The sequence below is a fragment of the Mytilus trossulus genome, chromosome 3, assembly GCF_036588685.1.
Source record: "Mytilus trossulus isolate FHL-02 chromosome 3, PNRI_Mtr1.1.1.hap1, whole genome shotgun sequence".
In the NCBI taxonomy this organism is placed as follows: Eukaryota; Metazoa; Mollusca; class Bivalvia; order Mytilida; family Mytilidae; genus Mytilus; species Mytilus trossulus.
Window position 1 is genome coordinate 51,208,200 of NC_086375.1, and position 20,953 is coordinate 51,229,152.

A 20,953-nucleotide genomic window follows, 5' to 3' on the forward strand; every position below is an offset into this window, starting at 1 on the left:
CTTCAGTCTGGAGGTATAAACTAAAGAGTAAGTAATCTGAATTCTGACTTTACTATTTGGGTTTTTTTTTATTTTTTAAGTGGGATTGCAGTAACCATAAAACTTAACAGCAAATTAAACTAGTAAAGTCATCAAACTGAATTCTTGACTATTAGTTGCAACATTCCAATAGTATTTTATTTCAAGTTATTTTTTCAGAAAAATTAAAATTCCATCCCGTTCCACAAGACTCCAACATTGAATTACACAAAAATGCCTCTTTACCATGTAAAGCTGAAGGGGATGGTCAGGTCAAGATTCGCTGGTTTAAAGACAGAAGTATCAACATTGCTGAACACATTACAAACATTGATGGCACTTTGACCTTCCTAGATGTCCAGAGGTCAGATTCAGGCAGATATACATGTATGGCTTACACAGACAAACAGGGATCAATAAATTCTACCATTAATATAGATGTTGTTGGTAAGTGTATAACTCTAATGCTTTGACATATAAAAGGTTGTGTTTTGTACTTCTTAAATCGGTCTTTGAAACAATCTTTTTTCCACAGAAAATGCCAACTTTGGAGAAAATATAAAACTTCAGAGACAGTTATCAATCCATGTCTTATATGCTTTTGTGCATGTTCAGTCTATGTACCGTACTGCCCACGAAATTTAAAAACTCTGTTTCGACACTTGCCCAATTGTACTGCGATTTTATGAGCATCTTCTAGTTACCTTTAAATCTGAACTTGCATTTCTTTATAGCAAAACCAACTGAAAAACTTTTATGCAGGTGATAAAAATACCCTTTGTATAAAAAAAAATTGCTGAAGAGTCTAATCATGCCGTACAGACATTTAAGATTCATGTTGGAAAAATAAAAAAAAGATGGGTTTGCCTAAACCATAAAACATGACAACAAATTAAACTAGTGCTCAGTTTTAATTTCAAAAAATCATAACATGCATGAAACGTTATCATTCTGTTTAATTGGATAGAACAGAACATTCTGGAAGCAATCTAATGCATCAAAATAGTTTAGAATTTAGCCTTCTACCATTACTAAACACTGTATGGAGTTAACCTCCCCAAATGATATGCTTAATATAACATATCATCTCAGTTTTACATATTACTTTGACATCTTGAAATACTTGGAAAAAGAATGATTGAGTGGAATTGTCTGCTCACCAAATTGGATATACATGGACTTGATATAGGAAGTCAGATTACTTCTCTTAACAGATAATATAGATACTTGTTTATCTGAGAAGTGCAGTGTAATTCAAGAGAATCTTGTCCTAGTAGCATTCAATGGCAGCTGTTATTAGATTTAGAAATGTTCAAATAAGAAAATTAAACTTAGATTATTTAATAGTTCAACATTTTACATTTATGTGATTTTGATTTGTCTACACTTACCATTGAACCACACTCCAACAATCCAAAATAAGATTAATCTCTATGTCCGCTCTGACCCCCGACCCACATTCATTATGGCCACATTCAAATATAAGACTTATCATGTTGTCACTGACCCTTGAACTAGAAGTTAATATAAGACAATCTTCACCATAGGAAGTATCATTAGTACTTAAACTCATCATAATCCAGCATTAAGACTCTTTTGTAATTCTCATTTATGTACCAGTAAGTCTAATAACCCTTATCATGCAAATTTACTCGAGTACAAATGTATTTCCAAGTACACTTAAAAATCCCATTTTCTGCTTATGTCATTTTGAATGGTTTACCTCTCTCAGTGGTATTGTCACTGTCTTCAAAAGATGAAAAATATTTAGGATATAATTATATGATCATCCAAGAAGGTTAATGTCAGTCATGCTGATAGAACAATAGTTGAAATTGGCTTTTTGTCATCCCAGACCATTGATTGGACATAAAATGTTAAGCGAATAGTTCGCATGATACTCCACCAACACAGAACATAAGATTTGGCAGCATGATATACCCCCTCCAACTAAAAACATAAGAATTAACGTTTCCATTCTGGTCAAATATGACTGTGTGTTTATAAACCCCTAATGCAAAAAATACCCCTATTTGTATTGGTCATTCTGTCAAATGAAAGAAGTCATAGTAATTACATTGAGAAGTCAAAGTACAATTTTCTGGGACTGGAATTATTGATTAATTTTTTGGGGGATCCAAGATAAATGATATATTATTTCTGGAATTATTTTCTGTGCATTCTTGATGACCCAAAATGCATTGTATATTCCTTACACTAGTTAGCATGGTATAATTTCATAATAATATAACTGACTTAAATACACCATTATATGTTTTGATTTATTGATTTAAAATCATTATTATTCAAGTGTTTACTTTATTTACAGTGAGACCAAAATTTCGAGTTGTTCCAATAAATACAACAGTTTTAGAGGGACAATCAGCCATGATACATTGTGTAGCTATTGGAGAACCCAAACCTATGATTTTCTGGGACAAAAACTTTTATCAAAATAGTTTTGATCCAAGTAGAATACAGGTATGTATTCCTAAATTCAATCACACAAAATATATTCTCTCATATATTATGGATATGCATACAGTAATGGTAAGCTCTTTTGGAATAATGAAACATTTTCTGATTGGGTGTTTTGGAGTTGTTTCATTGTTGTAGACATTTCTGTTGGGTGTTTTGGAGTTGTTTCATTGTTGTAGACATTTCTGATTGGGTGTTTTGGAGTTGTTTCATTGTTGTAGACATTTCTGTTGGGTGTTTTGGAGTTGTTTCATTGTTGTAGACATTTCTGATTGGGTGTTTTGGAGTTGTTTCATTGTTGTAGACATTTCTGATTGGGTGTTTTGGAGTTGTTTCATTGTTGTAGACATTTCTGTTGGGTGTTTTGGAGTTGTTTCATTGTTGTAGACATTTCTGTTGGGTGTTTTGGAGTTGTTTCATTGTTGTAGACATTTCTGTTGGGTGTTTTGGAGTTGTTTCATTGTTGTAGACATTTCTGTTGGGTGTTTTGGAGTTGTTTCATTGTTGTAGACATTTCTGATTGGGTGTTTTGGAGTTGTTTCATTGTTGTAGACATTTCTGATTGGGTGTTTTGGAGTTGTTTCATTGTTGTAGACATTTCTGATTGGGTGTTTTGGAGTTGTTTCATTGTTGTAGACATTTCTGATTGGGTGTTTTGGAGTTGTTTCATTGTTGTAGACATTTCTGATTGGGTGTTTTGGAGTTGTTTCATTGTTGTAGACATTTCTGTTGGGTGTTTTGGAGTTGTTTCATTGTTGTAGACATTTCTGTTGGGTGTTTTGGAGTTGTTTCATTGTTGTAGACATTTCTGATTGGGTGTTTTGGAGTTGTTTCATTGTTGTAGACATTTCTGTTGGGTGTTTTGGAGTTGTTTCATTGTTGTAGACATTTCTGTTGGGTGTTTTGGAGTTGTTTCATTGTTGTAGACATTTCTGATTGGGTGTTTTGGAGTTGTTTCATTGTTGTAGACATTTCTGATTGGGTGTTTTGGAGTTGTTTCATTGTTGTAGACATTTCTGTTGGGTGTTTTGGAGTTGTTTCATTGTTGTAGACATTTCTGTTGGGTGTTTTGGAGTTGTTTCATTGTTGTAGACATTTCTGTTGGGTGTTTTGGAGATGTTTCATTGTTGTAGACATTTCTGTTGGGTGTTTTGGAGTTGTTTCATTGTTGTAGACATTTCTGTTGGGTGTTTTGGAGTTGTTTCATTGTTGTAGACATTTCTGTTGGGTGTTTTGGAGTTGTTTCATTGTTGTAGACATTTCTGTTGGGTGTTTTGGAGTTGTTTCATTGTTGTAGACATTTCTGATTGGGTGTTTTGGAGTTGTTTCATTGTTGTAGACATTTCTGATTGGGTGTTTTGGAGTTGTTTCATTGTTGTAGACATTTCTGTTGGGTGTTTTGGAGATGTTTCATTGTTGTAGACATTTCTGATTGGGTGTTTTGGAGTTGTTTCATTGTTGTAGACATTTCTGATTGGGTGTTTTGGAGTTGTTTCATTGTTGTAGACATTTCTGATTGGGTGTTTTGGAGTTGTTTCATTGTTGTAGACATTTCTGTTGGGTGTTTTGGAGTTGTTTCATTGTTGTAGACATTTCTGTTGGGTGTTTTGGAGTTGTTTCATTGTTGTAGACATTTCTGATTGGGTGTTTTGGAGTTGTTTCATTGTTGTAGACATTTCTGTTGGGTGTTTTGGAGATGTTTCATTGTTGTAGACATTTCTGTTGGGTGTTTTGGAGTTGTTTCATTGTTGTAGACATTTCTGTTGGGTGTTTTGGAGTTGTTTCATTGTTGTAGACATTTCTGATTGGGTGTTTTGGAGTTGTTTCATTGTTGTAGACATTTGATGACGTTTGCTCATGAATTCATGATACAGCTGTTTTTAATATTAGCTGTAGTCGTTTAAAAGTAGTAGGCATGCTAAGAACCCTACTTGTCCCTTAACATTAACCTAGCTGTTTATATTGGATTTGGTGGATAACTTTAATTTGATTTTATATATTAAAACAAATGCTGATAGGCAAGATTTCTGAAAAGAGACCTTTTTAATTTCTGGTCCTTGTTTTAGCTAAGATGCATTGTCAGAGATGATTTCCTTAAAATCCAAATTTTAACTAGATAAAGGGGCCATATTAATCTACTCCGTTGGACTTTAATGGGTTTTTTTTCACTTTTCAACCCTCATTTTTCGTTTACATCTACATCAAATAATTGAAAAATTCTAGCTCAACTATTTTCATTATTAACCAGTTAGAAATTCTCATGCTAATGTATAGTGAATCATAACAGAAGAATTAGACAATACAAGTTTTGAATAAAGGATATTTAATACTACTCAATTAGAAGTATATTTGAATAAATAATCATTACACAACCTTCAGATTAAAAGAGTAAATGCAGAAATAGGTTTTCTCCCATAAAACACTGGTTGGTCTATTTTCATTATCATTTCAGTAATTTGATGATATACAAAATCATCATAATACCAAGTGAAAGTAATAAAAGAAAGATTCCAAAGTGTAAAGTTTACACTAATAAATAGATTATATGTCAAACAAAATGATGTATGCACAATCCGCTCTGTGATTTACGTTAAAAAATTATCTATTTTCAATACAGATTTGAAGTAGGTACTTTGCATTTTAAACAGTAATTAGTCATAGCGCCTCACTTTTTGAACAGGTTTACATGCCATAATGCAGTAGGTTTGAATGAAACAATTTTTTTTTGCAGCCAAAAAGATTTTTGTTTATATTTTGATTTTTATCTCATTAAAATCCATTCCCCAGTGCATTGAATGTGTTGAAAATAAGCAGGAGGTCTGATACTCAAATGATATGGTTCACCATGTTTATTATAGGACATTCCCAGTCTAAACAAAGAATAAACCATACAAACCTTACCATTTATATATTTGAAACTATCAAGACTACAAATATTTTATATTTATAAGACTATAACAGATTTATTTATTTTTCAGAAATTGAGTAATGGGACGTTACATTTTACCAAAGTTTATATGGAAGATAAAGGGAGATATGGTTGTACAGCTAATAATACTGCAGGGAATGTACGCATGGAAGCCAATTTAAATGTAGCAAGTAAGTTATCATATATTACAGAGTTAACTCCCTTGTGAGATTTTAGATTTTTCACTATTGCTAGTCTACCTGTTATCTCAGTAAGTGTGTTACTACAATAATCAATTCTCATGAAGTAGAGGATTTGACAATTTGTCGAATAAAGAAATTAGGTGAAAGCAAAGAGTATAACATTATTGTGAAAATAATTTTTCTAATTATTTTTTATATTACAATATAATATTTGTAGTTGAACATAGAAATTAGAGAAATGCTTCTGTTTACACTTGTCATCGGTTGAAGTACTCTTTTTGGGTCGGTTATTTTGCTGATTGGATATGAAATACAAGAGGATTCTTTATAAAATTCATGCAGTACTTTATTCCTTCCGAGTTCCGTTTAATAGTTTAATTAGTTTTTGAAATTTCCAATAAGGCTGAATGCAAACTTAGCATGTAGCATTATTGCTGTCATGTATTCAACACATTCAATCATAGAGCGACAATACAAATCATAGGCTTTGTAGAAGATCTCCCAGTTATCAGTACAGTTTGGAAAGATTCAAACTTTGTTTTAAATATATAAACATATTACGATGTAAAAAGTAACTACTGTAAGCTGAGTCCAAAATATTTACCAATCAACTGACAGAATGCTCTCTAAAACAAAGAAGATTTAAAGTACATTTTTCAATATTAAGCAAAAATATGGCACCAGTTTATATTAGATATTTTCTGTTTGCTCATCCTGCAAGGGAGTGTTGTATAAAGAGTAGAAAATTAGAATTTTCAGCAGAGGCAAACTGTCCAAAGTAGATGACTCCAGACTTCCAATGATTTTTTAACTCTTCAGAAATAATCAATTACTATGGATTCATATTTTTTTCGTTGCATACTAATATTTGTGGATTTCATTGGTACATGTGAACCACAAATTCAAATGTTGTTATGTAATTAAGGACCTAAAACATTTTTTGAACCTTGTAATGTCTGAAGCAGCTTTCAGGTCAGATGGTATTCGAACTTGTTGAAAGTCATTTGCTAAAATTATGACAGGATTTTTGTCTAAAAAAATAAGAATTTGTAATTCAAAATTTATAGCATTATTTATATGCGTCATTTTCTGAAATCAAATTAATTTGTCTAACATTGATGTACATTACTGAACAATTAGATTTATAAAGACACTTAAAATATTCCAAATTTACAATACACAAAAGATGTAAAAATAATGTACATTTGTAGTGTACTTAATAATGATAAAAAAAATCAGGGTGAAACATGGATAGGTCTGACTGAAACATGTTACATCAATTATATTGAAATCTGACAATTTATATTTGCCTTTTAAAGTCCAGAAACAAATCTGTAAAATAATAAATACCTTCAGTAATACAGATAATCATGGATAAATTATAGTCTAACAGCACATTTTGACAAGCTTGGATTTTTCTCTCTGCAGGATAAAAAATAAAAGTGACAAAGTTACAAATTATATCATCAAGAGAAATTTATGTCACTTTGTTTACACTGAATGTTTCATAAGAAAGGATTACTGAAAAGAAACGGCTGTGTTGGCCAATTTATGGTGACAAGTTTGATGTTGAAATGCTGATTGTGCACAGCAACTATCTTACTGTTTGACACTGGTTGAAAACAACTAGCTTTTGAAAAAATTCTTAATTGACAAGAGATGAATAGAGTTTTGTACCCTGAAATCAATTTATATGGCATAAATCAAATTAATGTTTTCTCCTGACCAGAATATGTAATCTAGGGTATAAATATGGTATTAAAACTTTAAAGCTGCTCAATTTATTGTCTAAATCTATCAGGATTTCATCACACAGAAATCATTACTAAATTAGGTTTTTCTACTTCTATAACATTGTTTATTGCACATCCATGCAATTTTGTAGCTTCGTATGACGTTTGGTACGGAAATAAAAATGGAGGATCCAGTGTTATATCAGGAAATTGTTGGACGATTTTTGTTGTGTTATGTCACATATTATGGACCAGTTTGTTTATACGAGAACCAACATGACACATTGTTTATCATTCCCAAGGATAAGTTGATGCATATTGTGATGCATGGCCATATCTGACTATATTATTTATTGGACGCTATTTTGGAAATAAAGATTTTATATTTGATAGAAAAATATATGTCTTTTGTGTTTTGCTTTTACTAATGCAAACCCATCATATATGCATTGTTAGGCAAATAAGCAAGTATTGTATCATATCAATCTTTGCCAAAATAAAAACGTATATTCATGATTAAGTAGTTTACTATTTACCATGATTGGAAATTTCTTAAAGGATTTTTCGTAATGTTAGTGAAAATCATTTTTATGGGTTTATAATAATGTTTTAATTTTACATGTTGAAAAGTTATTGTTAAATATTTTGCTTCCTTTTTTTTCTGTAAAAGTGTACATTTTATGAGTTTCTGCTTGCAAGAATTTATGCTTTGCATATTTGATGGTTTTGCATGATATTGACAGAGAATATAAATGGGATGGCTACTAATTAATAAATGTTTAAAATATATAGCACTGTCTTGAAAGAAAAAATAAGCAAAAAAAACTTCATTTCAAATCTCAGAAACTGATAATATTTGGAGTGGAAGAAGAACTTAAAACTTTTATTTCATTTAAAAGATCGAGAACACATATATCCAACATGTCTGATAGGGTAGTAGCCAATTGCATATGCAGACAAATTGTACAATCATATTTACAATCATAGATAAATGAAACGGATAAATGAAATGGATGTTTTAGTCTGGTCAGTTTAGTTCAGAAATATCAGTTCTTTAGTCGTCATATGGAAGACATGACATAATAGACGGGAATTATTAAAAATAGCCATTTAGTATAAAAATTTGGAGATGTGGTATGATTGCCAACGAGTCAACTTTCCTCCAAAGGTATATTTGTACATGAGATAAGACATCAATCAAAAACAGTTTTACCTACATCTAACATTTCTGTATAACTTTTTGTCGACAAACATCTTTTTTGATAAGGCTGTATGTTACTTTAATATATCTAAATATTGATTGGAATGTTTTAAAATAAGGCAATTTTTGGTCTTGTCTTGAGACTGAAATGTGATGTTTGAAAGTTGAAATTTTAAGACATTTGAAACCTGTACAAATCATGCTAGACAAAACTCTTGTATATTTTACAGTGACAAATGTCAGATGATGTATCTCTGAACATTTTAAGGACGACAAGTTTGAAAGTACTAAACTCCAGTTAATTTTGCAATTCTCAAAGTTTTTTCCTGGATATATGATATTAGGAATATTATTATTTCTAAGATGTATATGTCATTTTTTGTACAAAATATACATACAACTGTCTGGAAGATGAGAATGATGTTTTTATAAGGAAATACAATTTATCAGTTATCACTGTCAACAGCCTAATTATTAACCTATTACACCCATCATTAATGACATAATGAGAAGAGGTTGAGTGGTAAAATCATTTTCATTTAGGTGTAGAGTAAGTCAAAGCTTGTAAGTTTTGTACCAATTACTTAATAATTATGATGAATCCAGTCTTCAAAAGACAGAGACATTGTTGTTTGTGAATTCTTGTTGCATTTTTGGGCAAGGTTACGGAAATATTTGTCTGGATCATTTCTTCATGTGGTTTCTATTTCGCCATATCTGACTGGTAACTTGTTTTTGAAATGATAAAAGTATGTGAGTAATTGTGTTTCCATCAGTTTCTTTGTTCAAATTCATATTAAAGAGTTGGGGAGTAAAACGCAGTGTAAATGCATTATAATCTTTCTATCCTTTGATTTGGACAAATACTGTGTATGTTCCCCAACTATGCTTGACTTCCAACATTTATAGAAGATTAGCTATTTATGGAATTTCTTCATTTGGAAAATATACCATCTAGTATATCATGAAATCATGTTTTAATATATTGGACATAAGTCTTAATTTCTTTTTTATGAGCTAACTCTAATCTTTGTTTTAAGGATAAATTAAGCACCTGGGAGAATACTTTCAATATATTTGTACTTGATGCCTTCATTTTCTATGTTCATTATTTCAGGTGCATCTGAGTTTGGAAAGGAGGGGGTTGAAGAAGAAGAAGGAATAGATATGGTGAAGACCATTATAATTGCAGTGTGTAGTGCAGGGGCTTACTTCGCACTTGTCATAGCACTTACAGCATACTTTAGCTACAGATTGTTTATGAGGAGGAAAAGATTTGCTAAATCTATGGGTATATAATAATTTTCTTTTCATTTGAAAAGTTTTATCATTTATTTAAATGCTTTCACTCTAGTTATGTAGTTATTCTTCTTTAGATTGCAGAAGCAGAACTGGTTAAAACCCATCTTTTTGGTTTAGTGTTTTTTGTTTTCAATTTGTATGAAATATTTGCCACTGAACATTAAGCAAGCAACACAAATCAATCTATGAAGCTGCATGCTTAATATATACTTTTCATTAAAGAAAACCATCTGAATGAAATGGACATGCAATTAGAAATCTGCAATTAAACAGTTTTATTTTGTTATCAAATTATTATTTTATGCCACACTATGTATTGTTTAGTTTTTAAAAATGAAATTGCATCAAAAAGCAGTTTAAATATTGAGCATCATAAGTAATTATAAATGTAAATTTTACTATTATTTAAAGTATAGTAATCAATTCTAATCTTTTCCTGTTTATAGTTAAATCAGAGAATGGTGACGCTAACAGGGAACAGCATGAACTGTTAGTAAAAGATCGAGACAGTGAATCCCGTGGACAGTTACGTAGTGACAGTGATAACAGGTCACATGTGTCAGGGATGAGTTCACATCCCTCTCATTCATCACAATCTCAATCAACAACATCACAGTCACAATCACAGAGAAGTAGAAGAGGGAGTTATGACAGACTTGTATTTCCTAGACATGATCTGGCAACTATTGGCATGCTTGGTAGGAATCATTATTACTAGTTCTTCCAACCCCCACCCCACCAAAAAAAACAAGGTTCTGGAATTTATTGTTTATTTCATTATTTTTAAAAATACTTAAAATTGAGAATGGAAATGGGGAATGTGTCAAAGAGACAACAACCCGACCAAATAAGAAAACACAGCAGCAGAAGGTCACCAACAGGTCGTCAATGTAGCGAGAAATTCTTTCCACAGAATTAAACAAAAAGATACAAATTGAAGGTTTTCTTCAGATCTAGTAGATAGATATAGGAAGATGTGGTATGAGTGCCAATGAGACAACTCGCCATCCAAGTCACAGTTTATAAAAGTAAATCATCATAGGTCAAAGAACATTTTTCAACACAGAGCCTATGCTCACACCAAAGAGCAAGCTATAAGGGCCCCAACAATTACTAGTGTAAAACCATTCAAACAGGAAAACCAACGGTCTAATCTATATAAAAAACAAAGACACAAGAAACACTTATGAACCACATAAACAGACGACAACCACTAAACACCAGAGTTAACTTTCTTTAATAATTTGTTGTTTTCTGTCACATCTTTAAGTGCGGACCAAGTGTTGAACCTACAGATTTCTTTTGGTTTTCATATTTTCTGATATACTGTTCTCCTTCTGACATTTAAACTGTTGTCAAACATTTTTGCTTTACAACAAGTATATTTTAGGTGAAGATTCTTAGCTAAGTACATTTATTACTATCAAGTTACTCTAAAAATTCTTCCAACATATAATTTGAAGAAAACTGAATTAGTTGAAATTTAAATATAGCAGAAGTTAGATATAACAAAAACATAAATCTTAAATCTTAATAAATTTTCATCAGATATAGCAATTTCTATAGTAGAATAATCTGTAAAACTAAACTCAATGCCTTTTAATTGCAGGTAAAGGATTATTTGGTGATGTGTTCTTAGCAAAAGCTCGAGGCATTAAAGATTATGAACCAGAAACACTTGTTGTTGTTAAATCACTGCTTGTTAAAGATGAACATTTATACTATGAATTCAAACAAGAGTTAGACATGTACTCCAAGCTAGATCATCCATGTATAGCTAAGATATTAGGAGTGTGTAAAGAGATAGAACCACAGTTTGTTATCACAGAGTATTGTGATTGGGTGAGTAACATCATTGTATAACTATAATGTATGGGAAGGGTTTTATAAAACAGACCAAAATAATGTGAATATTTTGATGTTGAATTTTTAGTTTCCCTCAACTATATGTAAACATAAACACAATGCCTACTACCAAAAAACTCAAACTCAAATGCAAACTTGGATAGCATCACTTTTACAGTTCTTGAGTTATGTTCCAGTATAACTTTTATGCAAGCATGGGTATCATCTATGTCCCACAGACATGCTCCCTATTTATTTTATTTAGGTTCAATCAGTTTTTCGCACACTTCAGCCAATATTATACTTAACATTGGAAAACTATATTATACTTAACATTGGAAAACTTAACTAAATAATAAATGAAAATCTACTATTCAAAAAAAATCACATGGCTCTTGCTAGTTTGTTCTGTTTATTGATGAACAGAGAAAAGATGACATACATGCTCATATTAAGAGTTTAAATGTACTCAAAACACTTTAGTTGAAATAAGTTTCCATTAAGGAAATTTATCTAATGACAGTGTTGAATCTCATGTGTAATGGCATGTCCTAATTATTTCAATATACATATTTGATCGATTTTACTTCATTTTTAATATATTTTATAAATGAACTTTTTAAAAAATTCAAGAATAAGTAGTTAATTAATGTCACTGGGGACATAAATTTCTTTTCTTGTGAAAATCAGTGATATAATGAATGTATTATGATCATGCTGGGAATACGGATAAACAAATCCTTGAAAACAGGATTCATGTTTTAAAATATTACATTTGAAAAAGCCATTCAATAGTGACATAAATAACTGTTATTGTTAATGTAAACACAAATCTGAACTCTAGTTGATTTAAGGATTTTAAGCCCTGAAAATACAACATTGTACTAAATACAGATTTTTTTTAATCTTTGAAGAATTATCTAAAATAACCATTTTATTGATTGATCAAATGTATATCTGTGTAATACATCAGAGTTTCCATGACAAATATGTGGCACTGACACTTGTCATGCACCAACATCTCAAAAGATACTTCCTAATGGATCATACATTACTGTATCCTTTAAGGTGGTACTTAACACTACAGGGAGATAACTCTGTAAAATCAGGAGAACGCTTTAATGACGTTGTGTTGTTAAGGGAATATTAAGCTTCTCAATGATCAAAATAAGTTTTGTCAAACTGCTATATAACCAGTGTAATTTTTCTGATTAAACGGTTGGTTCAAAGTTTTTGAAATTTTTATATTTTTGTCAAAGGGTCAAACTAAATACTTTGTCAAAATTTAAAGAAAATTAAACGAGCCAAATTTAGTTTTAGTTCAGGTGTTAGGTACAACCTAAAAGTATTTTAAAAGTTAAATTTTGAAAGAGTAAAATCCAAGACTGATGTCAGCAAATACACATAATTTGATTACAGGACTGAAAAGTTAAAAGACAGATTTTGTTTTCATATCTGTAATATTCCTATTTTGCAGGGTGATTTGAAACAGTTCTTGTATGCAACAAGAGGTGGACTCAGTGGACAGTTTCCTCGTGTGCCACCTTTAACTGCTGTACAAAAGACAAACATGTGCCACCAAGTGGCATCAGGACTGGAACATTTATCAAATCATCGCTATATTCATAGAGACATAGCATCTAGAAATGTGCTGCTGACATCTCGCCTTGAACTAAAGATAACCAGTTTATCATTGTGTCGGGATGCATATGCAGGGGAATATTACCCCTATGCTCAGAATCTTATTCCTTTACGATGGATGCCTCCTGAAGCAGTTTTTGATGGAGAATTTTCAGTGAAAAGTGACATTTGGGCTTTTGGTATTTTTGTTTGGGAAGTGTTTCATCTTGGAGACCTGCCTTATACTTCACTTACAGACGATGAAGTGTTGAAACATCTAAAAATAGAAGATTTAAAATTGACAATGGTGGACATGTGTCCACAGGAGATTATTGACCTAATTACAAAATGTACTGCAGTATGTCCAAAGGAAAGACCTTTATTTAGTGAAATCTGTTCATTCTTTGGAGAATACATTTTAAAACTACAATCAACTGCTCCAGTCTAACTGAAATCCATGTCTGTTTTAGAGAGAGTATTTATTTTGTGTATATATTTTTTACATTATACATTTTCATATATATATATAACTGTTCTGCAGTGCAGTGCAAATTTCTGCAAGTAATTGAAAATCTACAAATTTTTATTTATCATTGACCACTATGTCTGACGGATATATATGTTGGAAATATAAGGGAATTGAATGTAAAATACTGTGATTTTTACATATAAGTTGTATGTTGATATAGTTTTTTTTATTTTCTCTTTATTTATATTTGGCTACAAATACTTAAAGACATTGCCTTATGAGATGGTTTATGTTTTATGATAGGAACTGCAAAGTATTTAAATGTATTTAAAAGACCATGCAATGATGAAATACAATTAATAGTTTGTTGATTTATTCTTTTAACTTTCATAATTCTTACACATTTACAGCTATTGAAAATTTAAAAAAGGGTTATTTCTGATGACTGGGAAATATTATTCGTGGTATTATTTGATATTAGACAATTCATTGATTGGTGTTTGCTTTATGCAGACTCAGCACAAAAAGGCTATATTACAGCCAGAGCTATTTGAGTGAGAGATATTAAATAAATAATGGGAAATATTATACCAATTAGAGTGCAATATATTAATTGGGAATATTGTCCAAGTTTCTAAGAATAATTATACTTTTAATATACAAGGAGATCAAGATACCATTTCATGTGCTTTACTCGCATTATGTCTTGTTTATTTTTTTGGTTGTTTATATAAACCAAAAATATTAGAAATTCCTGCAAAAAAAACAAAAAAAAAGAATCCACAATGATTCTTTGAATTGCCTGACATTTTGTCTACATTTGTTAGATGTATTGTAAACACCCAAAAGTTTACCAAATCTGTTGTTAGGGAAAAAAAAGAAAGAAAGAAAGAAATTTGATGGTATAAAATACTGTATATATGTTTAGGAACTATGTTGTTATTGTTAAAGTGATACAGACTTTAACAGATTCTGAAAAAAACTGTTTATTTTTTAACGAGAATCAATATTTGTTTCTGTTTTGTTTTCCTTAAATATCGTTTTATATTTCTTTATTTTATAGATAACAGTTCTAGCAGTTTGACTGCAAAGAAAAAATGAATGTCATAGCAGTATAACTGCACATAAAAATGATTTGTAATAGCAGTGTGTTTGCTAAAATGTTATTCATTTGTGAAGTCAAAGTAATAAACAGTCACTTTGTTACTTATAATCCTTGCAACAAATTAGTGTATGCCTCATGAAAAAAAATAACAGACTACAGTTTAACTCAGTAGAAATACACCAAAATAATATACCTTTAATTTATAAACTACAATGCAGTACTTATATGTACAGTCATTTTAACAAGTTTCTATTTATCAATGATAATTGTAAAAGAAGCAAAAATTCTACACAAGATTGAAACAAAAAAAATATACATGAATACGTCTTTACAATTTTGTTATAAAACATAAAATCCAAGAAAATCTGATATTTTAAAGGAAAACTAAACATGAAACAAATGGCTATATTAGAAAGGACAACCAAGTTGTCTAGAGTGATACTATTGTACTGTGTTTTAGTGTTTATAGATTTGTCATTGTGTAGTTGATATAGATGTGTGAATGAAATCAAAATTTGGTAGTATGCATGTCATGTTGTGCAAGTAAAAGAAGGGGAGATAATTCAAGATTTGTTAGATTCATTTTATGTGACTTCATATTTTTTATTCTACTTGTATAAGGACGATACAATCACATACTTGTAAGTTCATACAGAACTCTATCATTTTGTGTAAACAAAACTTTGCATTCCATTTAGATTTTCATATTTTCATTCAATTTCATATTACAGATTTTGTTAAACCTAAATATATTTACTAACTGTCTTAATGACACAAGAGAAAGTTTTAGATTGAGATAAGAATTCAGTGTCTTATCATGTAAGATCTGAAGAAATTCATATGTTACAGAACATTGAGTATCATTATAAAACACGTCATGAATTTGGCTTCCATCAGATTTAAAAGAGAAATGACTTTTCATACAGTTAGATTTATTGACTACCAAAGTATTTTTTATGACAATCACACATATTGAAGTATTAAACATAAGATTAAACAAGCACTATCATTTATTGTACCATTATGTAATAGAACTATCTGATGTATATTGTTTTGCATTTCTGACCTTCAAAATTTATATAGGTCATATTTTGGCAATAGAAATTATTTGACAAAAACAAACTATTTGTGATATACTTTTGTTAGGTCATTGAATTCTGAAGTAAAAGATCAGTTGTTTCTGTTTGCTTAGATTCCAACAAAATAAATGTTGTTATGACAAACTTATCAAAAAGAGATATAAGATATTTATTATTAGATGATCTTCTGCATTCTGAAATGAAATAATTGTTCTGTTTTGTGATTTGTCCATTCAATTCAAAAGGTTTAATATTAAAGATTATTATATATGAATTACAGCTAACCTTTAAAAATGTGTCATAAATTATTGAAATTTCATTCACCAGTGTTTTGAATTGTTTTATATGTTTATTAAACATAATTTAAATATAGGTAGTCTTGTATTTATGGTCACCCAACAAGTTACAACTGTGAATTCTTTTACAAACTACACAGTTAAATAGCTATTCCTTTAAAACAAAAGATAAAATAGTATTGCATTATTATGAAATAATACTTTCAAAGACACCCATAAGTAATTTATGTATATTTTATAAGGTATTACTAAGATTTTCAAATTTTATTCCTACTAAAACAAATCCCTGAATTGACTGGTTGACAAATCATTAGTGAGATAGAGAGTGTGAAACATGGTGCTGAAGTTTTATCAGAACTTTATGTATGTATGTGTCTTAATCTATGCAATTAGATTAATAAAGCTTATTTAAATTATAAGATCTGAGTTTTATTTTTATAGATATAGGATGATGTGGTGTGAGTGCCAATGAGACAACTCTCCATCCAAATAACAATTTATAAAAGTAAACCATTATAGGTCAATGTACGGCCTTCGAAACGGAGCCTTGGCTCACACCGAACAGCAAGCTTTAAAGGGCCCCAAAATGATTAGTGTAAAACCATTCAAACAGGAAAACTAATGGTCTAATCTAATATAAAAACCAGAAACGAGAAACATGTATAAATTACATCAACAAACAACAACTACTGTACATCAGATTCCTTACATAGGACAGGTGCAAACATTTGCAGCAGGATTAAACGTTTTAATGGTACCAAACCTTCTCCCTTTTTCTAAAACAATAGCATAACATCACAACATAGAAAAACACTCAATAAAATCTCAATTGACAGGCTTAACTCAATCAAAAAACTTAAATTAACACACTATGAAATAAATTTGATCTGCGATATGTGAATGCAAATGCACAGTTAATAAAATGTTAGGGACAAACATTCAAGGCCAAAAAGCAAACAAACAAGTCCAAACAAAGACATGAATAAAGAAGATGAGGTGTATAGGTCAATGAGACAGCAACCCAAAGATAAAAATAACCAAAACACATCTAGATTGATGCATGCAGCCTTCAACCATAGACCTGTTTCTAAATTATAAGTCTTCAAACTCTGAATTGTTTGGAATCTATTGACGATGTGGATAACTTGCTAACACTTAATTCCTGAATTAATGAAAACAACCACAATAGAAAAATACCGAAAGACATCTAGCAGGTAACATGCTGCATTCCACAATAGACAGGTGGATAGGTCAAGTCTTTGAAAGCTGCAAAAAAACTGCTAGTATCTGAACCAATAAAATCATTTTCAATTTTTCATGATACATAAAGATATAATATATTACTAGAGGTATTCCTGTCTAGGTCTCATAAGTGGTGTTATACCATTTTTTACTCACCTATGATGAAGTATTGGACAGCAAGACATAGCTAGCTGATGCATCTAGTTGTTTAGTTGGTTTGATAGAAACTTCTTGTGATATATCTTTGATATATTCTATAAAGTTTCATTACTGTCAGTATATATCAGTTTGACAACTAGTTTGAGGCCCTGCCCCCTGAGTCATAGTTCAGTGACTGAAACAATAATCAATTTTCAATGTTAAGCTTTCTGCCTAAGTTAGTTAATAGGTACTTCTTGTGAAAGATCAAAGATATTTTATATAAAGTTACATTTATACTATAGGTAGTACATATAAGTAAAAAAACTTTTTCAGGGCTCTATGTAATAGATCATGGTCTAGTGATTTTAGATTAATAAGCAACTAATTAACTGTCTGTACGTATGTCCCAAAGTTGGATTCTGTTCTCCATCTTTAATTTACCTTAACCAAATGTTTTGAAACTTTTACTAATGCATATTGTCACAAATTAAGTTTGAATTTTGGTGATGTCACTACCATATAAACATGAATTCCACAATGATCAATGATATTTTTCATATTTTCATCCTTGTTTGTTATTCTACAAATAAGACATTTATTCACATCACATAATGTGACCAATTTCCTGATTTTTTTACTTTCCAAAAGCAAAATTTCTGCTGCCACTTACAGATTAGAAATTCCTGACAAAACCAGAGCATCACTATTAAGTCTTTCTTTCCTTTTCTGCTCTGTTCATGGTTTCATTGTTGTCTGTGTGTTCTTTTTGCTTTGTTCATGGGTTCTTTGTCTGTTCTTCATTTTGCATTGTTCGTTTTGTAATCGCTATGTTCTTCATTTTACATTGCTTGAGATATTATTATAATGTTCTTCATTTTGCATTGTTTAGCGTGTTATTGTAATGCTTTTGCATTGTTCCTAGTGTTATGGTTATGTTATACTTATGTTCTTCATTTTGCAATGCTTCAGGTGTTATCCCTGTTTTTTTTCAGTTTGCATTGTTCGTGGTGTTGTCGTTTTGTTCTTCATTTTGCATTGCTGTAGTGTTGTCGATATGTTCTTCATTTTGCATTGTTTGTGAATGTTATCGTTGTGTTCCTCATTTTGCATTGTTAATGGTGTTATCGTTGTGTTCTTTATGTTACATTGTTCGTGGTGGTATCGTTATATTCTTCCTTTTGCATAGTTCGTAGCGATATTGTTATCTTCTTTTATTTGTATTATCGTTATGTTCTTCATTTTGCAATGTTTGGGGTGTTTGCCGTTATGTTCCTCATTTTGCATTGCTCGTTGTGTTGTCATTGTGTTCTTCGTTTGACATTATTCGTAGGGTTATCTTTATGTTCTTCGTTTTGCATTGTTCTTGTTGTTATCGGTATTTTCTTCATTATGCATTGTTCGTGTTGTTTCCATTATATTCTTCTTTTTTGCATTATTCGTGGTGTTATCGTCATGTTCTTCATTTTGCATTGTTTGAGGTGTTATCATCTGCGGCACAGAGTCTTGGCTGAAAGGAGAACATCCTGGAAATAAAACAACTAAAGATGCAATTAAGTCTAGTGAACAGAGAGCCGTGGTGTAGTGGTTAGGCATCGGACTACTAACACAAAGGTTCCTGGTTCGATTCCCGTCTGGGATGAAAATTTCAGGGACTCAATTTTCGGCTCTCCCTTGACACCATTTGCGAGTATGGTCTTGAGGAAACGATGATAGTCCGTCGGAAGGGGACGATAAATGGCTGACCCGTGTTAAGAGAGAGCCATATCTCTTGCACGTTAAAGACACCCTTGTAGATTTCGAAAAAGAGTAGGCTAATGCCGCTACAAGGCAGCACTCGCACCCGCAAAGTGGAAAGGGATTAATATAAGTTGTAAAACTTGTTTCCCAATCCACTATAAATAAATATGTTTAAATTAAGTCTAGTGAAGTTTGTCCAGAAAAGTACACAGCCTACAGAAATGGTCGAGGTACACTCGGAGGCGGTGTTTTCATCTTTGTACAAAACGACATTATTGCAATTGAAAACCAAGAATTTGTAACAAAATGTGAGATAGAATGGGTAAAGATATACAAACGAAAGACAAAAAAGATCTCATAATAGGCTCATTTTATATGCCACACAGAAATATGGAACACATAAAGGAACTAGATAAATCATTAGACCATATTTCAAACAAAAATCAATCCATCATACTCACTTGAGATTTCAACTGCCCAGACATAAACTGGAACACCATGTCCGTAAACCAAAATGCACAAGACAAGGAAATCCAAAGAGCTCTAATGGAAGTTATCATATCGCACTCACTAACACAGATACACGAAACACCAACAAGAGGCAATAACTTACTGGACATAATGCTGACTTAAAACCCGTCACTTATCAAAACATCCTCTAATGCTCTAGGAATATCTGACCACGATATGATTGTAACAGACTGCGACACAAAACCACATTATCAGAGTAAGAAGCCACGCAAATGCTACATATACTCTAAAGCAAAATGGGAAGATCTACACAAAGACCTGACTATCCTTTCAACCAACATAATTGAAATGTACCATACAGGCGCCACAGTACAGGAATTATGGGACAAGTTCAAGACAGACCTTTATTCGATCCTTGACAACCATATACCATCAAAACTCATCCGATCTAAAACCAGTATACCCTGGATCAATCATAAAATCAGGAAAATGTTTAAAAAGAAAACAAGGGAGGCAAATCAGAAAAGCTGAGTATAACAACATCAACACCACAATCATAGAAGGCCTAGAAAACAACAACTCAAAACCCTTCTGGAAATATGTAAAATCAAGAAAACATGATAACATTGGAATAACACCCCTTTAAAGCAATGGACACCTAATCAATGACAGCAAAGGGAAAGCAGAATCACTGATTAAACAATTCAGTTCAGTATTCACAAGAGATAAAGACAAAACTCTGCCCAAAACATCAAAGCATATAAAAAGCACATTATCACCTTTAGACATAAAACCAGATGGAGTCGAAAAGCTGCTGAAAAAATTGAATGCTTCCAAGGCTTCGGGACCAGACGGCATACCAAACCGTATATTGAAAGAATGCTAAAAACAACTAGCACCTGGAGTTACGATGATATTCCAAAAATCCATCAACACTGGTACATTACCAAGAGACTGGCTAAAAGCAAATATATCAAGAGTCTTCAAAAAGGGAGATAAACAGGCACCAGAAAACTACAGACCAGTATCACTAACATCTGTACCATGCAAGCTACTGGAACATATTATCTGTAGACATATACTCAAACACCTAGAGAAGTACACA

The 20,953-nt window shown here is 31.3% G+C and overlaps 1 protein-coding gene across 2 annotated transcripts in view; it reads left to right on the top strand.

The window, feature by feature from the left end:
• Positions 1-16,676, top strand: part of LOC134711764 (inactive tyrosine-protein kinase 7-like) — a 97,923-nt gene extending 81,247 nt beyond the window's left edge. For both annotated transcript variants that reach the window (XM_063572631.1, XM_063572630.1), the window contains exons 11-17: positions 199-465; positions 2,348-2,499; positions 5,475-5,595; positions 9,659-9,832; positions 10,290-10,541; positions 11,453-11,685; positions 13,166-16,676. In XM_063572631.1, coding sequence (XP_063428701.1) covers positions 199-465; positions 2,348-2,499; positions 5,475-5,595; positions 9,659-9,832; positions 10,290-10,541; positions 11,453-11,685; positions 13,166-13,756 — 1,790 coding nt within the window. In that variant the 3' untranslated portion in view covers positions 13,757-16,676. The remainder of the gene's footprint in view (positions 1-198; positions 466-2,347; positions 2,500-5,474; positions 5,596-9,658; positions 9,833-10,289; positions 10,542-11,452; positions 11,686-13,165) is intronic.
• Positions 16,677-20,953: the final 4,277 nt, after the last annotated feature.